The following is a 14,214-nucleotide window of genomic DNA, read 5'->3' as shown; positions in this document are numbered from 1 at the left end:
TAAATGGGATGTTATTTGCAGCATTGTAAATATCTGAAGAGGGAGCCCTAGGATGTTTCTTGCCTAAATAAAACCAAAAGAATGAAAAAGAAAGGCAGGGGGGGAAGAAAAGGAATTTGGAAACTTGATAATGAGATAAGTTGCAACTTGTTATTGTTTCTGTAGCTTCTGTAGATCCATCTCCCAGAAAGCCACGCAGTACGAGTTTCTCTCTAACCTGCAGGTTGTTGAACCCTCATTATTCAAGCCATTTATCTGCACAGCCAGGAAAAATAAGGTTTAGACTATACGCTGGAGAGATGGTCAGTTGTGCCCGGGCCCTTCCGTACGCTAGGCCTACGTTCCACTCCTGGGGTCTCCCAACTTAAACTTCCTGGTGCACTGAGCAGGGGCTCGACTGTTTCGCTGTTTGCAAAAGCTTTATCTGTATCTAGCTTAGTTCTGTCTTTGTAGGGCTGAGCCTGCTACTTACTGTGTTCAGTAAAGGCTTGTAAGTCCGCCCTTATCTCACACGCTCTTTTGGCCTCTCACGGAAATGGAAGAAAAACACAAAAGATGAGCGTTGGAGAATGAAGGGTGGCTGGTGCAGCTCTTCACTGCCTTCCTGTAAACAGCTGTGTCTAAAGACCAAAATAAACAAATATAACAGAGATGGATTTGTGTGTGTGTGTGTGTGTGTGTGTGTATACTAATGTAAAAAAAAAATCCTAGTTGTTTTAACCCTTTACTCTCTCCAGATTGTTAAACGGAGGTGGTCACAGATTGCCCTTGAAACATCTCCTCCATAGGGAGTCCCTTTCTGTATCGCTAATAACGAAGAGTCCGGCTGGTGTGGAGGTAGGTTGATGCGTATCACGGAACACTCCCGGGGTGCAAGATGCAGGTTGCGTTTATTGATCCGCTGATCGCGTTCGCCCACAGCAGCAGCAGAGGTGCTGTCAGGGTGCCAGGTGGCAGCTGTTCTGCCCTAGCAGCAGAACCTTCCGCCTCTTGGGAAATGAGGAGTACTTCCCTGCTCTGAAGAACAAGAACTTGTAATGACTCGATTTAAAAATAAAAGGGTGAAAGCATTGTTTTAAATGCCAAAAATGCAGCACTGTCTGGTTCATTTTTATAGGTTTGCTTTGTTTAGTTTTCATTAAAAACCCTGAGTCCCTTCCTCCTCGTCTTCCAGTAATTGCTTTGTGGTTGAATGCACAGAATTATCCTTTGAAAGCCAAAACCATTTCAACTTTTCCACGTTGTTCAGTTAGTTAACTGCAGATTCCCCAAGAAAACTCACTTTCACAGAATTTATTTGATTCTTCTTGCAAATATTGAGCACAAAACTCAACAGCAGTTCCCTGCCCCTTGTGTGTGTGTGAATGGCATTCCAAGTGCTTTGAACTCGGATTATGCTCAGCTCCTCTTGCTAAATTAGACTGAGTTTACTCTGCATATGATGGTAGTATGGGCCAGATCCGGCCTAATTCACGTGAGAGCCCTTGGCTGGAGTGCTACAGCTTGAGGCTTACTGAAGCAGAGCAGAGTTTTGTATCTGGGTTTTAGGGTCTGCTTGGACGCTCACTGAAGCGAGTGGAAGGTGTTCTCTGGAAAGCGCTTGCGACGGTATGACAATTGGCACTCGCTGCCGAATCTGTGCCTCAAAACCTAAGGCATGGCATCAGGTGTGTTACACAAAACTTCATTATCTGTATATTCAGCAAATGTTTTCTGGTATATGTAGCCTGGAGGCAATACAGGATGGAAATCCAAGTTGTTAGCTTCATCACTGCAAATGATTTAACATTATTTGGCTATGCCTGGAAGGCTGATGGTAAGAATTGCTCTTTCAGCCACTGCAAATGACTAATTATATCAAAATAATACATGAACTTCTGTTTGACCTGGAGATTATTTCCTGTGTGGGTATATTTTGCCAAAAGTGTATGTCTTAACCTCATTTCTGACTATATACGTAATCCAGACCTTGTTATTTTTGAAAGGCTTCATAAATTCACGACTATCAAGACATAGCGAAGAATGACTTGTTTCATGGGAACCAGGCAATTTTTGACACAGTATTGAAATATTATATTGTTCCCCAGCCATCCCTCTTCGCTGACATCCATTGAGAAGACGTACATGGTGTAACACAGACCATAATTTGTTTAGCCAAAGGGATCCCTTTGAAATTGTTTTAATTTGAGGGAACGAGAAGGTTAATGTATGATGTCTGGCTTCTCCCTTCTTTTTAGCCCCTCTTAGGTGTTCAGTGTGGCCCCTTGGTTTGATACGAATTGGCAGTTTTTCCTTGAGCCCTTGTCTTCAGGAGTGTTCACCCTGTGGGTGTACGAGCGTGTCGGCACAGGAGACAGGATAACCTCTTCCAGCGCAGGTGGGAGCACGCCCAGGCCACGCACGCCTACGTGCTGCTGTAAGTTGGCAACCAATTCCTCTGTCCTTTGGTTCCTCTGAGTCACTTGGCTGGGAATGAAACAACTTTTCTCACCGCTTTTCTGGCAGCGCCTCTGTCTGTCCCGTTCGTCTCTAGGCTTGTGAGGACACATGTGCCGCGTGTTCTGTGCCAGAGTGGCGTGTGGGTGGAAAACGCCCTGGGCGCTTTGCGTGGCCCCAGCGTTGGAAATTAATTGATGTGTGTCCCAGGAGGACTTGTCTGTGTGGGTGTTGGTAGTCTTAGCATGCCAACACAGGAGAAAGCTTTACTTTTCTTTGCAGTCTAGGTCTGCTAAACAGATCTCCCTGTGTGTCAAATGTGGGTGCTCCCGAGAGGGGCCCCAGGGAAGTCTAGTGTTAGAGACCTGTGCTCCCCTCCTTTGTCCTGCTGCACCACCTGTAAGACCTAGCCCATCACAGGGGCTGGTGAAGCTCACCGGATTGGTGGGCTGCCACTCATGCTGTTGGTCCTTCGGTGTTATTGCGTTTATTAAGGTCAAGCACCAGAAATCTGCCTTGTCTTTAGCTTATTTGATTTTGGTAACTTTTTCTGGAGTACTACAAATTGAAACAAGGAGGTTAAAGCCTGTTAACTAACTGACAGATTAGACCTTCGCGTACAGGATGTATTGCTTGCCTCAGGCTCTGTAGCCCTCGTTGCAAAATAAATTCACTTAAAACAACCTTTCTTGCAGTGTGACTTCTCTTTCCGTTCGTGCCGCTTCTCTTCCCCTTCCTTTTTGCTGTGACGCTGGTGGGATGCTGGAAGCGGGGCGGCTGCTCTCCAGGAGGTCTGCAGGCTGTGTGCTGCAGCCTGGGTAGCAGGGGGACAGAGCCACCTCGGGTTTTTGAAGAGGTTCCGTCCGTGACTGAAATGCTGTGACAGACCACCTCATTGCCCTAACCAATGGGATTGTTACTTATACGTGGTGAAGGATTCCTGGGTGACCTGGTCTTGAGGGAATTACTCCTGAGCTACTATGGAAAGATCCAGGTTTTGGCCATATTCGAGGCTATTCTCCCAGCTTCAGTTGCATGACGCTGTGCCTTCGTCCCAGGCATGCTGTTAAGCAACAAGAGCAAGAGGGAAAAGCAACGATCCCACCGCTGCTGCCTGCTGAAGGGGAGCTCCACCGCACTGCTCCCGCTTCCTCCACACAGCAGGCAGCCGGACTTTTGCTTCAGTCTTTCCAACTACAGCTTGTCAAGCTTCCATCTAAAGTGCAGTTCGGTCACATACATGACATGAGGACCGAGTTGTACCCTGTTAGTTTTACTACTTGGATTTCCACCCTGCACTACTCTACTTGCCCCTAATTCCAGGACTGCCTCTCCTAATAGGTAGAAAAGAAACATTCTAGAAACTCCAGGAGTTGTTGCTCGCCTCGGAGGCAGTCTCTTTTATAGCAAATGTATTTGACAGTAAAAAAAGGAGAGAAAACGGGTACCTATCTTGGACTTGGAGGACTGACACCTCTATTGAGTTCAAGTTCAAGGGGAGGTATTGGTGCCAATATGGCTTCATCAAGAGAACTGAGTGTCTGCTTTTGCTCTGCAGGATGCTTTTTTCCACACTATAATGAAATGGTTTCGTTGGGTATAACATTTTTCTGCCTTTGGTGAGTATTGTTTCCAGGAGAGGCTCTTACACTTCCTGTGTTTAGCACAACGGATGTCCTTCTGGAGGTTCTGGACTGAAGTAGCTGGCACCTCCTAAGAGGGAGGAAAGAATTAATCACTGATCCTGGGGGATTCCTGGCTATTGGGAGGGGGATCTGCAGCCCAGTGTTTAGTGTGAACGCTTTAAAGGAGTGACGTTTTGTAGAGGCTGCTGCGTACATGTTTGTTGCCAACACAATATGCCCTTTATTGGGAAGCAAAGCCTATGTGCCAGCTAATTATGAGAGCACAGGATGAACCCACAACATCTGGAATGGAAGAGGTAAGAAATTCCTCAAGTTAAAATCCTTCGCCCCAGGCCCACCCTCCCCTTACCTTCCCAAGCAAAACACTCCTTTTATCTATGTTCCAAATCCCACCATGGGTTGATTGCAGCTGAACTGGACACAACAAAGTACAAAGGGTGACATTTACAGCTTGTCCTTGCCTTTATCTGGCACCTGTAGGCGTGATGGTCTAGCCAAGTGAAACACCATCGCTGAACGTCAAAACAAGTTATCTTAGTAGGACACAATCACTGTTATCTTAACGCAAGGCAAACTTAGGTTGCGGTGACCTGCTTACACAGCACTTCTGAGTAAGGCAGGGAACTGACTATATCTGCCCACAGGGAACAAAACGCTCTGTTTTGCATGCGCTTTTGACTAAGCCCCGATTAATTCCTTGAAGCTGCTTTGTGAAAGGCACTGCTCCCAAGGTGTGGAGTATTGTACAGCTCACTCTCCATCTAGTGGAGTTTGAGTTCTTGGAGTACAAATTCTGGCATTGCCGTGCCCAGGCTTTCTCTTCGGACAGAGTTGTCCTTTCGTTGGGTCATTTTTTAACAGTGGTAGTTCTCCTAAGACGGCTCTGTTTGCAGCCTGCCCCTCACATGTGACTCTTAGGGTGGGCCCACAGAGCAGAGGGAGCTGTCAAGTCCGAATCCCCTTTTGAAGCCATGCTGCCTGACATTTCGTATCCTTTTCTGAAAGGGTTCGAGTGCACATAGTAGCTCTCTTTGCCTTGCACTTGCAAGGGGAAACTTCCTCTTCCACTCCAGCAGGTTTCAGTAAAGGTCTGTAGGAGACACTGCCTCCAGTCAAGGGCCTTGTTTCTCAGTGGAGTTTTACCCCATGATTTTTTTTTCCTAAACAGGCCAACACCGCAATGGGTTGTTGGCGCCTATCCCATCCTCACCTTTTCCTGACAACTTTTAGGCTGTTCATGTAATAAATATGTTTATGGTTGAATAAAGAGTTTTGAAGAGCAGTTGCAATAGCCCTGATAAGGAGTCATCTCAGATGAAAGCCTGCACTTGACTTTGTTCCTTTTTTTTCTTTTTGAAGAAAGTAAGTAAAATATGTTGACTTTACCAGTTTTCACATTTCCTTATTTTCCACAGATTAGCGCTCCCTGTGTGTGCCGTGCTTGGGTGTAAGATGGAAGCACGCATGGTAGGGTTGAGTTCCCTGACCACAGAAGCTGAGCGTGACCTGTCATCAGGTAGCTGCAATGCTGTGTGGGGCTTGGCTAGGCCGCGCTTTGCCCACAGGAGACCTCTGAACTTCTGCAGTAGTAGGTAGAGACCGTGCAGCTTACCTAGGGTAGGTACCTCAGATGGCATCAGATGCTTACTTTCAGGCAACTGAATCATACCTGTAGCTGCTGTATGCGTGTATAATCAGAAAAGCATAAAAGCCTTAGGTTTCTAGACACTTAAGGGCTTGCTTGTCTGTCTGTAGGGGGAAAGGTATGTAAAATTGCTCCCCCCTACAAAGGAGTATTCAAGTATGTCTACCTGGCAGAAATACGTGGTAGGGGAAGAAAAATAGTGGCAGGAGTCTAAAATGGCCTACCTGCTAAAAATTAGTCAGTGGCAGTAGCCACAGTTGCTACAATTGATGATCAAACCTATATAGGTGTTCTATAAGGAAACAACATGGAAGAATAAGGAGGCAATGGCCTTCCCTTCTACCATCTCTGCTCTCACATCAAACTGCTGCTGCATTGCTCGAGTTGTTCATTTCTGCTTTACAGAGTTAAACAGTGAACAGGAACAATGGAAATTTGTGAAGTGATCCTTCGTTGCCCATTTACAAAAAGACAATAGGTTCCTGCCCTTTATGCTAGGTCTTGAAATCTTCTCTTCTACAATCCTGTTTTGCAGTTACCTTTTCCTAGGACCGAGGCGTGCTGTCTCATGACATCAGGTTTCACATCTTTAGCACAGAAATTTTGCATTTAACTTTAAATCTACATGGTCTGAATATTTATGTGTAGTAATGGGACGTTGCCGCTGTTACGTGCAGCGCTTTGGGTACCATTTGCTAACATGGCTCTACTTTGGGCTACCAGGTTTGCAACGTAGAAGATGAATGCAAACACAGCACAGAGAGAGGGTCCACGGGAACCTTGAGCACAACCTTGCCTACAGTTGATGTCTGCTAGTCTGGTGTCAAGAGACACAGAACACACCCTTCTAGAGAGATTTTTCAGAAAAAAACAAATTTTCTTAATTGTTTGCATAGAATACTTTCTCTGGAGCTCATGTGTTCTCACCAAAGGATCAGGATAATAAGGAAAATGTAACCAAAATGTATGCAATACTGTCAAGTTCTTAATCTCCTTTCAGAGCAAAATTTAGGCTTAGACTCTGATATTTGCTATTTCTCAAACTGTGCTTTGAGACCACTCAGCAGCTGCACGTAGGTTTGTTTTGTGTTTTAATGTTGATTTCTCCTGCTGGGTTGTTCTGACACGGCGTGCAGAGATAGCAGGGTTAAAGGAATGATCGCGGTTGAAGCTGGGGAAAAAAAATGGATTCTGTAACCCAAGACCACAATCACCTCATCTTTGTTTGTTTTTGTTTGTTGCGGTCCTTTTATATACACCATCTTTTCCCATAATTTTCAACTTCCCTGTGTGAGATGCCGGAAGTGGATCAGTCACAATAAAATTACCTTATGTGTCATGGGTGACATAAATTTTGCAGTGCAATGTAAAGATTAAGTTGTCTGTGTGTACACAAAGGTGTAGTTTATTTTCTGCGGGCAAACGCGTGGCAAAACTAGCTGTACAAACAGCCACTCGGAGTGGCAAATGTTCGCAGATATTTGCTATGCCAGCTTTTGTTGTCAAGCGGTTTGTTAAGATATGAAATACCTCTTCCCCCAAGTACGTCACAGCATCTGTTTGCTTGCAGCGTTTGTCTATCATAGCAGTAAAACTGGAAATTGTCTTCTCACTTGTCTGTCTGTCATCCGGGGGTGGCATTTGACGAGATGAAGCAGCACTCTGGAAAGGAAGTCAAATGCACAGTTAGGGTTAGTTACTGCAGCTTGACGTATCTGTCTGTCACTGTACCGTGTGTCCAGAAGGGCGTATGCTATGGCTGCCCCTGCAGCTCCGTTTCTGTCTCACTTTGTGTCTGCTTTTCCCACAGCTGCCTTGTCCCTTTCGCTTCCTTCCCCTTCACAGCAGGAGGAGCAGTGGAATAGTGTTCTTGAGTACATGTTGATATTTTCAGGTAAGCCCATCAGTAAGACCTACATGTGCTGGGGTACAGACCTCAGCCTCGTCAACTGAGATACATCGATAAGAAACTCTGTGTGCTATTGGTTAAAGAGTTGTTCTCAGCTGAATGCCACTACCTACCACCAGCGTGCTTGGATGCACTGGGAACTGTAAGGCCTACGAGTCTCTAGAAATGTGATCCAAAATGCCAAACATGTAAATAAAAAACAACAACAACAAAAAGACCCATTTTGTGGGCAGGCTCTCCAAGTCATCCTACACTGTTGTCTGTGAGAGTTGATATTTAATTTTGTTTTCTACTGAAGTGACCAAAGCTTTAGATAAAATTCAACTCCTACGGACAGTAAGTTTGCCAAAATGCAGCATAAGTGTTTGCAGTATTATAAGGAATCCCCTGATGCTGCCTTGGTGAGAGGAGGACCTGGGTTCGTAAACTGATTAAATCTAGCTGCTGTAGCTGATACTTCTGTAACATTCCTTTCTAACTAGGAGTACATGCTATTCCCTCCATTTACAGTAACAGACACAGCTTCAGCATCAGTTCTCTTCCCCATTAAAATCAGAAGGACTTACCTCAGCAGCATCAGAACAATGGACACACTTCTGGACAATCTTCTGCTTAAGTATGGTGTGCGAGTTGCAGATTATCCCGCCTCTGTTCTCCGCCGTGTTGTCAAATTTTGGGACAGCCGGTCCACGTAGCTGTCTTAAATGGCATTTGGGTGCTCGGTCTGTTGTGAAACCTGTCTCTCCAATCTTCTTAAGAGTCTTGCAGTTGTACTTGTGAGTCCTGTTATAATTCCTTGACTCCTTTCCATATCTGAACAATCTACAATAATGAGCAAGGTAGCTGTTGAAATGAGCATGTTTCACAAATGAATAGAGACAACCCCTGAAAACTTACTTTCTTATATAAATCTGACATGATTTGGATTTGGAGGAGTTTGGTTTTTTTTTTTTAAATCATTGCAGTAGAGGAAAAAAATGCACTTGAGGTTGAAGAAAATTCAACAAACAGAAGCTCTTAACAAAACCAAAACACATTGTTCTTTTAGATGGAGAAAACTATAATGCCTTGATTTTCAAGCAACTGCTGGGACTAGGCTGTTTGCAGCAGTTCTCAGCTGCGCGCTCGTAGCTGACAACCGCAACTAGTGTAGGAGCATAAAGAGAAGCAGGCCTGCTTGCAACCATATGAATGTAACCGTAATCAAAAGAAAATTTGAAAGCCATTATAATGCTGAAGGAAGCTCCTAAGAAGCAGTATTTTACTGAGAAAATAAACAAGATCCATTTTTGCATCTGCTAATGGCCCAAATTGATCATGAACGTTGCTGTATGCCACCTTGTGTCTTCAGACCCCAATGGTCTCCCATTTGAGGAGAAAAAAGACCCAACAACAAAAAAACCCTTAACCAAAAAACCTCAACTATAATGTTTAATTCGTCACTGGTAGCATGTTGTATGTATTCCAGTAGGCTAAAAATAAGGGTGTTTCATTTCATGTTCATTATGAAATTATGCAAAATGAACTCCAACCAGTTACTGACACAGTTGCAAAGCTTGTAAGGACAACAGCAGAAGGAAAGGTCTTCAACCAGAATGCTCTTACCTACATCTTGAACAAGTCTTTTCTGATTTTTGCATGTAGCAAAACTGGTGGACATAAAGGAAACAAACAGTATCTGCTGCATTATTGCAGATTACTTGCAGGTCTAGACCACGCAGGGGAGCCTGGAAACGAAGAAGATTGAAGGCAATGAAGTAATTTGTATGCTGTTATCAACCAGTGTCAGTAAACAATTAACCATACGAATGTAAATTGCTGTAAATTTCCATTGAGACTTGGAGAGGGCTCCCAGGCTGAAGCCGGCTTGGCTAAAAGGGGGCCTGATGAAATATGTGGTTTCACATTTAGAGGGAGCAGTTTTGAAAAGACCTTGTGAATTCACATTTTCGCTTTGCCCAGCTGCATAAGCAATTGTGCAAAGTAAGAAGTGGGATACAAGCCTTCATGTAAAATATAACTTGGTCTAATCCTAGATTTGTGCTCTCTTCTGCCCCTTGGGAATTTTTTTTTTTGGGGGGGGGAGGCAGCAGAGAAGACAGTTTTTGTTGAGTACTGCTCTGTACAAGCAATTAATGGCTGAGGCAGAGGTGAGAACCACCGTCCCAATTCACCTAGGGCTGCAAATCCTTACAATGTCAATTTCCAGTTGCAATTGCTTTACGCGGCTGAGTACGGCTTCGTTAGCATGTTCTTGGTGCTTTACACGCTTCCACTGAAAGAATTAAAGTGGAGGTTCACTTGCTCACAGGAAAGCCCGGACCATGCAGAATGTGCTTGCAGATCTGGTTCAATACTTGAATCCAGTTAAATTTGGCAGGTTCAAATGAGCCACTGCTGCAACCCAAGCTAAATACCATGTGTTTTAATCCTGGTACCCCTGGCATGTAGCAGTGTTATGTTAGCTGAAGTGCAGTTACTAGTGCTAGCCTGCAGCGAAGTCACATTGAGTCTTTGGGCAAAGACAGTAATAAACCAGGAATCAGAACCCACCACCAATGAAGTCATTTCGACAGCGCTGACTCCTGGGATATGCTTACTCGCAACTAGCACAAAAGGTGTGTCCCCTGCTGGGCAGCGAGGCAAGCGATACCCTTCGTACGAGGTAACGGAGAGCAGCCCTAGGCAGCCCGATAGGTTGTAAGGGTTTAGATTAAGAAAATATACACCCCAAATTAGCAACGGACTTTCTTGTACATTTTAAAAGCGTTGCACTTCTTTGATCTGATTGAGTCAAGAAGGCTTCACGACACCTACCTGAGAGCAGGAACAGGCTAAGCGCTTGGGTAACCAAGAATAATTTTTCAGAAACCAGGGAATGTGCCCTGGCCCAAAGCCACTGCCTGTTACCAAGCCCCAGATGCGCTCTGCTGTATTTTTATTAAGGCTGAGTGCTGTGAGATCAGCATTGTAAGCTGGTACAGAGGGCTGGAAGAACATTCTTGCTCCCTGATAATTTTTCTATTTGCTTTCTCATGAAATGGATGAGTGTTTCAGGTGAAATCTGCAGTATGCATTAAAGGAACTCCCGCAGGCCAGAGCTAGCAGCCTTCTTACAAGAGATGCCCCAGAGTCACGATACTAACCCTAGCTCCCAAATATCAGCAACGAAGGCAGAGCAGCTGGGGCCTGGAGGTCATGACATTTCATCAGCTTCAGAGAGACCACAGGAGATCAAGCAGTAACACGGAAACGCCATGACCAACAGACAACAAAAGCTTTCGGGGATGCCCCTCAAAGACCACTACCAATATCCACTGTTTTAGAAGATACAGGAAACTGTGCTTACAGACAGGACAGCTGTGCCTTTATGATGTGGCACAGGTATGGAGAGAAGGTGGCTGAACAATTCAGAAAGGAGCTTAGGGCAGGCGGGAGGGGAGTCTGATGGATGCAGGTGGTATGTGGTCAGCTGAAGGAATTAAAGACTGAAGGAGAAGGCAGGAGGAAATGGGTGTAGCCCCTTACCCTTCCAGCCTAGGAGCAGTGGAATAAACACCTTGCCTTCTAGTTCCCTCAGTGAAAAGGAGAGTGTGATCTTCTGAATCTGGCTGGTGCTTTGAAAGGTCTGGAATCTGCAGATGGAACTTCTTTGAGCAGCAACGGTAGGATTTGCCTTCATTAAGAATCAATGATTTTGTGTTTATTTTTCTGTCTTAGCATAAGAAATCTGCACATAGTAAATATGTTAATTTAGAGGAGTCGAGCCTGAGGAGATTTCTGTTACTTAGTCTTAATGGCTGGTGCTGTCAAATTTGCATTTCTTGTAAAGGATGGGTGTGTAGTTCCCATCAGGCTTTCTCTAAGGATAGGAAAATTTGATTTATGGGACTGTTTCTTGGGAATATTAGAAGTTCTCTGGCTGTGGCTTTACTGACCTTTATAGAGGCTGCATGAAAAAGAGTGATGGGCATACAGAAAAATTGAAAATGGAGGCAGTCAAAATTAGCCTGCATATTATTGAGGGGTAACAGTAGGTCACAGACTACAACTACGTATCTGTTTGTTATGCTGTGCTGTAGAGGAAAGAGAAGGTAAATGGTGCATACAAACAGGAGCGGACTACAAGGTGTGGAATTGCTCGTATCAGGAATGTCTGGCGGTTTTAGATCTTTATTCCCACTGTTATCATCTTGTTTCCTGGGACACCATCTCCCAGGGAGGGCGTTTCTATGTTCAGCAAGACAGAGACAGTAAATGTCAGCCTCTCCAGGGCCCATCGCAGGCCGGCAGAAGTCCCAAGGGAATTGTCACAGTATGGGAAATGGGCGTGCTCTCGCAAACTCAGTTGTTCGCAGGCAAGGAGAGGGGCTTTCAAAATAACCTCATGTCTGCCTTCAACTCGATGTGCTGGTTTTTGTTTTGTTCTCCCCCTTGAACACTCGGGATTACACGTGTAGTTTTCAGTGAGCTCTAGGGACTAGAAGTTGTGATAGAAGGAATATAAAACTTAAGACTCTTGCAATAACCTAACAAAAGCTGCTGCATGAAAGCAAGTCACGGGTGTCGTAGGCAATAGTTACCGTAACAGTTGGCCTTCCTGAAATTTGAAGCCATCGATCAGGTGGGGTAGCAGGTATTTAAATATGTTGCAGGTAATTAGGGGGAAGTTTCGTTCCCTCTTCAGGCAACACTTACGTGGTTAACGAACACCTTCGTACAAGTGCAGCCTGAGCTACAGCTGCAGGTGTGGTTGTTCCTTTTCCTTCTGAACTGGGACTCTGCAAGGGAAAAAGGAAAGTCACCTCATTACAAAGAAACCCAGATGGACAAAGACACATCAGTTGTGGGAAACCACAGCCACAAGAGCGACCTGGGAATACATGGAAGGTTGCTCAGCATGGGAGCAACAGCTCTTAAGAAGTAATTTCCAAAACTAGACCAACACTGAGGCTTAGGATACTTCTTTAAGTGCTGCAGCTTGGCCACAGTGCTCTGTCTTTATGCAAACTGAAAGACACTGGGACATGCAAGAGTGAAATAGATGGGTTCCTATGAATTGTAGAAATGGGGATGGGGTCGGGGGGAAAAAAATTCTTTTCACATATTTATGGTATATTGAGATTCAACTTGAGCCTAGTCTCTTGACACACTACTCTCTTCAGCACTGATAAATGATAAAGGCAGCTTGGAAATAATTTACATATTAATTCTGTATCTCTCTGGAGCCAGCAAAATTGCAAACACATTATTTATAAACACCTTTTCAATTACTAAATCTTGATGGAATCCTTAACCTGCTTTGTATTTGGCATTATTCAACGTGCAGTTGAAAAGCCATACCAGATGTGACGGGAAGCTACCCAGCACTCGTAAGAATTTGAACGTGATCCGGCATGGGGCTTAGCTGGAAATCTAATGAGAAACCCACACTTCTCGATAGATTTGTGGGGCTGCTGATTTCTGTGCCTGAGCTCTTCAGTGAACCACTTCCTTGAACAAGCTTAACTTGTCCTAATTAACTATGTCTATGCTGTGCTAGAGCAGGTTTGTTTTACCTGCAGTGAATGTCCGTCAGCCTTTTGGATGGTGAATTAGATCATGGGAATGGTCTTTATAGTGGCTGTTTGTGCTCCCTTAAACTAAGGGAAAAGGTGCTTAACTGCAACTGAGAAGTGATCCTTGCTCCAATTCACAAAACTTTAAATCTTGAATGAGATGTTTGTGAATGCCTTGGGGTCCCATAAACTCTTCCGAACCGAGACATAACTGTGATGTCGAGTGACTGAATGTTCAAACACTCCAATCATAACAAGACTGATGATTCTTCCTTTTAAATTTTCAACCCAACATCTCTGAATGTTTCGTTCTGAGTGTACTTCTATGTTCCTGGAGAAGATTCCCAGTTCATGAACTATAGGCACAGAGAGTCTCAAGGCCAAGAAAACTGCCCTTATGAAATGCTTTATTACACAAGGGCTCTTCTAATGATGCGAGGGTCCTTGTTAAAGTGTAGAAGACTTGAGCTTTTTGTGTTTATGGACTGAAACTAAATATGTACTACAAGATCATGCCGCTTTAGTGGCATAGAACCAAAAAATTTCTCTTTTAGAAGCTTCTTGCAATTAAAGGCATGATTTAGATGGTGGGCTTTTCAAAAGACATTTCTAAAGTCAATAGCTGTTTTAAAAACAACTTATGATGTGAAAAGAAGTGTCTAAATGTAGGTGTGTTTGCAACTCTTCTCAAGGAGCGAGATACTTGATTTGTGGCTGATATAAAAAAAATAATTCTTTATAAGAGCTTGTTGCTAGTCATCTTAGACTGAACAGTTCCTTTGAACATGCTCTTAATATGTAATTACAATGGCTGAAGTAAAGTGAAAATGAACCTGTAATTGAATCGGAGCATTCAAGTCTAGCTACATGTCTTAAAACCTTTCATATTCTTTCCTACCTCCTTTACAAGAGTAATTAACAGGAAAAAAAACCCCAACGGAATCCCTGCCCATATGTAACACTTATAGCAACCGTTTGGTCTAGGGAGCACTGCAGAGCTTCGCCTTGTGGTAGTCACTG

General features: G+C 44.2%; 1 protein-coding gene across 2 annotated transcripts in view; it reads right to left on the bottom strand.

The window, feature by feature from the left end:
- The window catches only part of LOC104045480 (alpha-fetoprotein), a 32,196-nt gene extending 18,063 nt beyond the window's left edge, over window positions 1–14,133 (bottom strand). The window contains exons 1-5 of one of the 2 annotated variants that reach the window (XM_064450741.1): window positions 12,335–14,133; window positions 11,165–11,312; window positions 9,242–9,363; window positions 8,203–8,458; window positions 7,258–7,389 (exon numbers count right to left, since the gene is read on the bottom strand). In XM_064450741.1, the coding sequence (XP_064306811.1) occupies window positions 7,258–7,389; window positions 8,203–8,458; window positions 9,242–9,276 (423 nt within the window). In that variant the 5' untranslated portion in view covers window positions 9,277–9,363; window positions 11,165–11,312; window positions 12,335–14,133. The remainder of the gene's footprint in view (window positions 1–7,257; window positions 7,390–8,202; window positions 8,459–9,241; window positions 9,364–11,164; window positions 11,313–12,334) is intronic. The other variant, XM_064450740.1, reaches the window with a different exon arrangement.
- Window positions 14,134–14,214: the final 81 nt, after the last annotated feature.

This window comes from Phalacrocorax carbo, chromosome 4 (assembly GCF_963921805.1).
Source record: "Phalacrocorax carbo chromosome 4, bPhaCar2.1, whole genome shotgun sequence".
NCBI lineage: Eukaryota > Metazoa > Chordata > Aves > Suliformes > Phalacrocoracidae > Phalacrocorax > Phalacrocorax carbo.
Note: the sequence above shows the minus strand (reverse complement) of the source record. Positions and strands in the feature narration are given on the sequence as shown.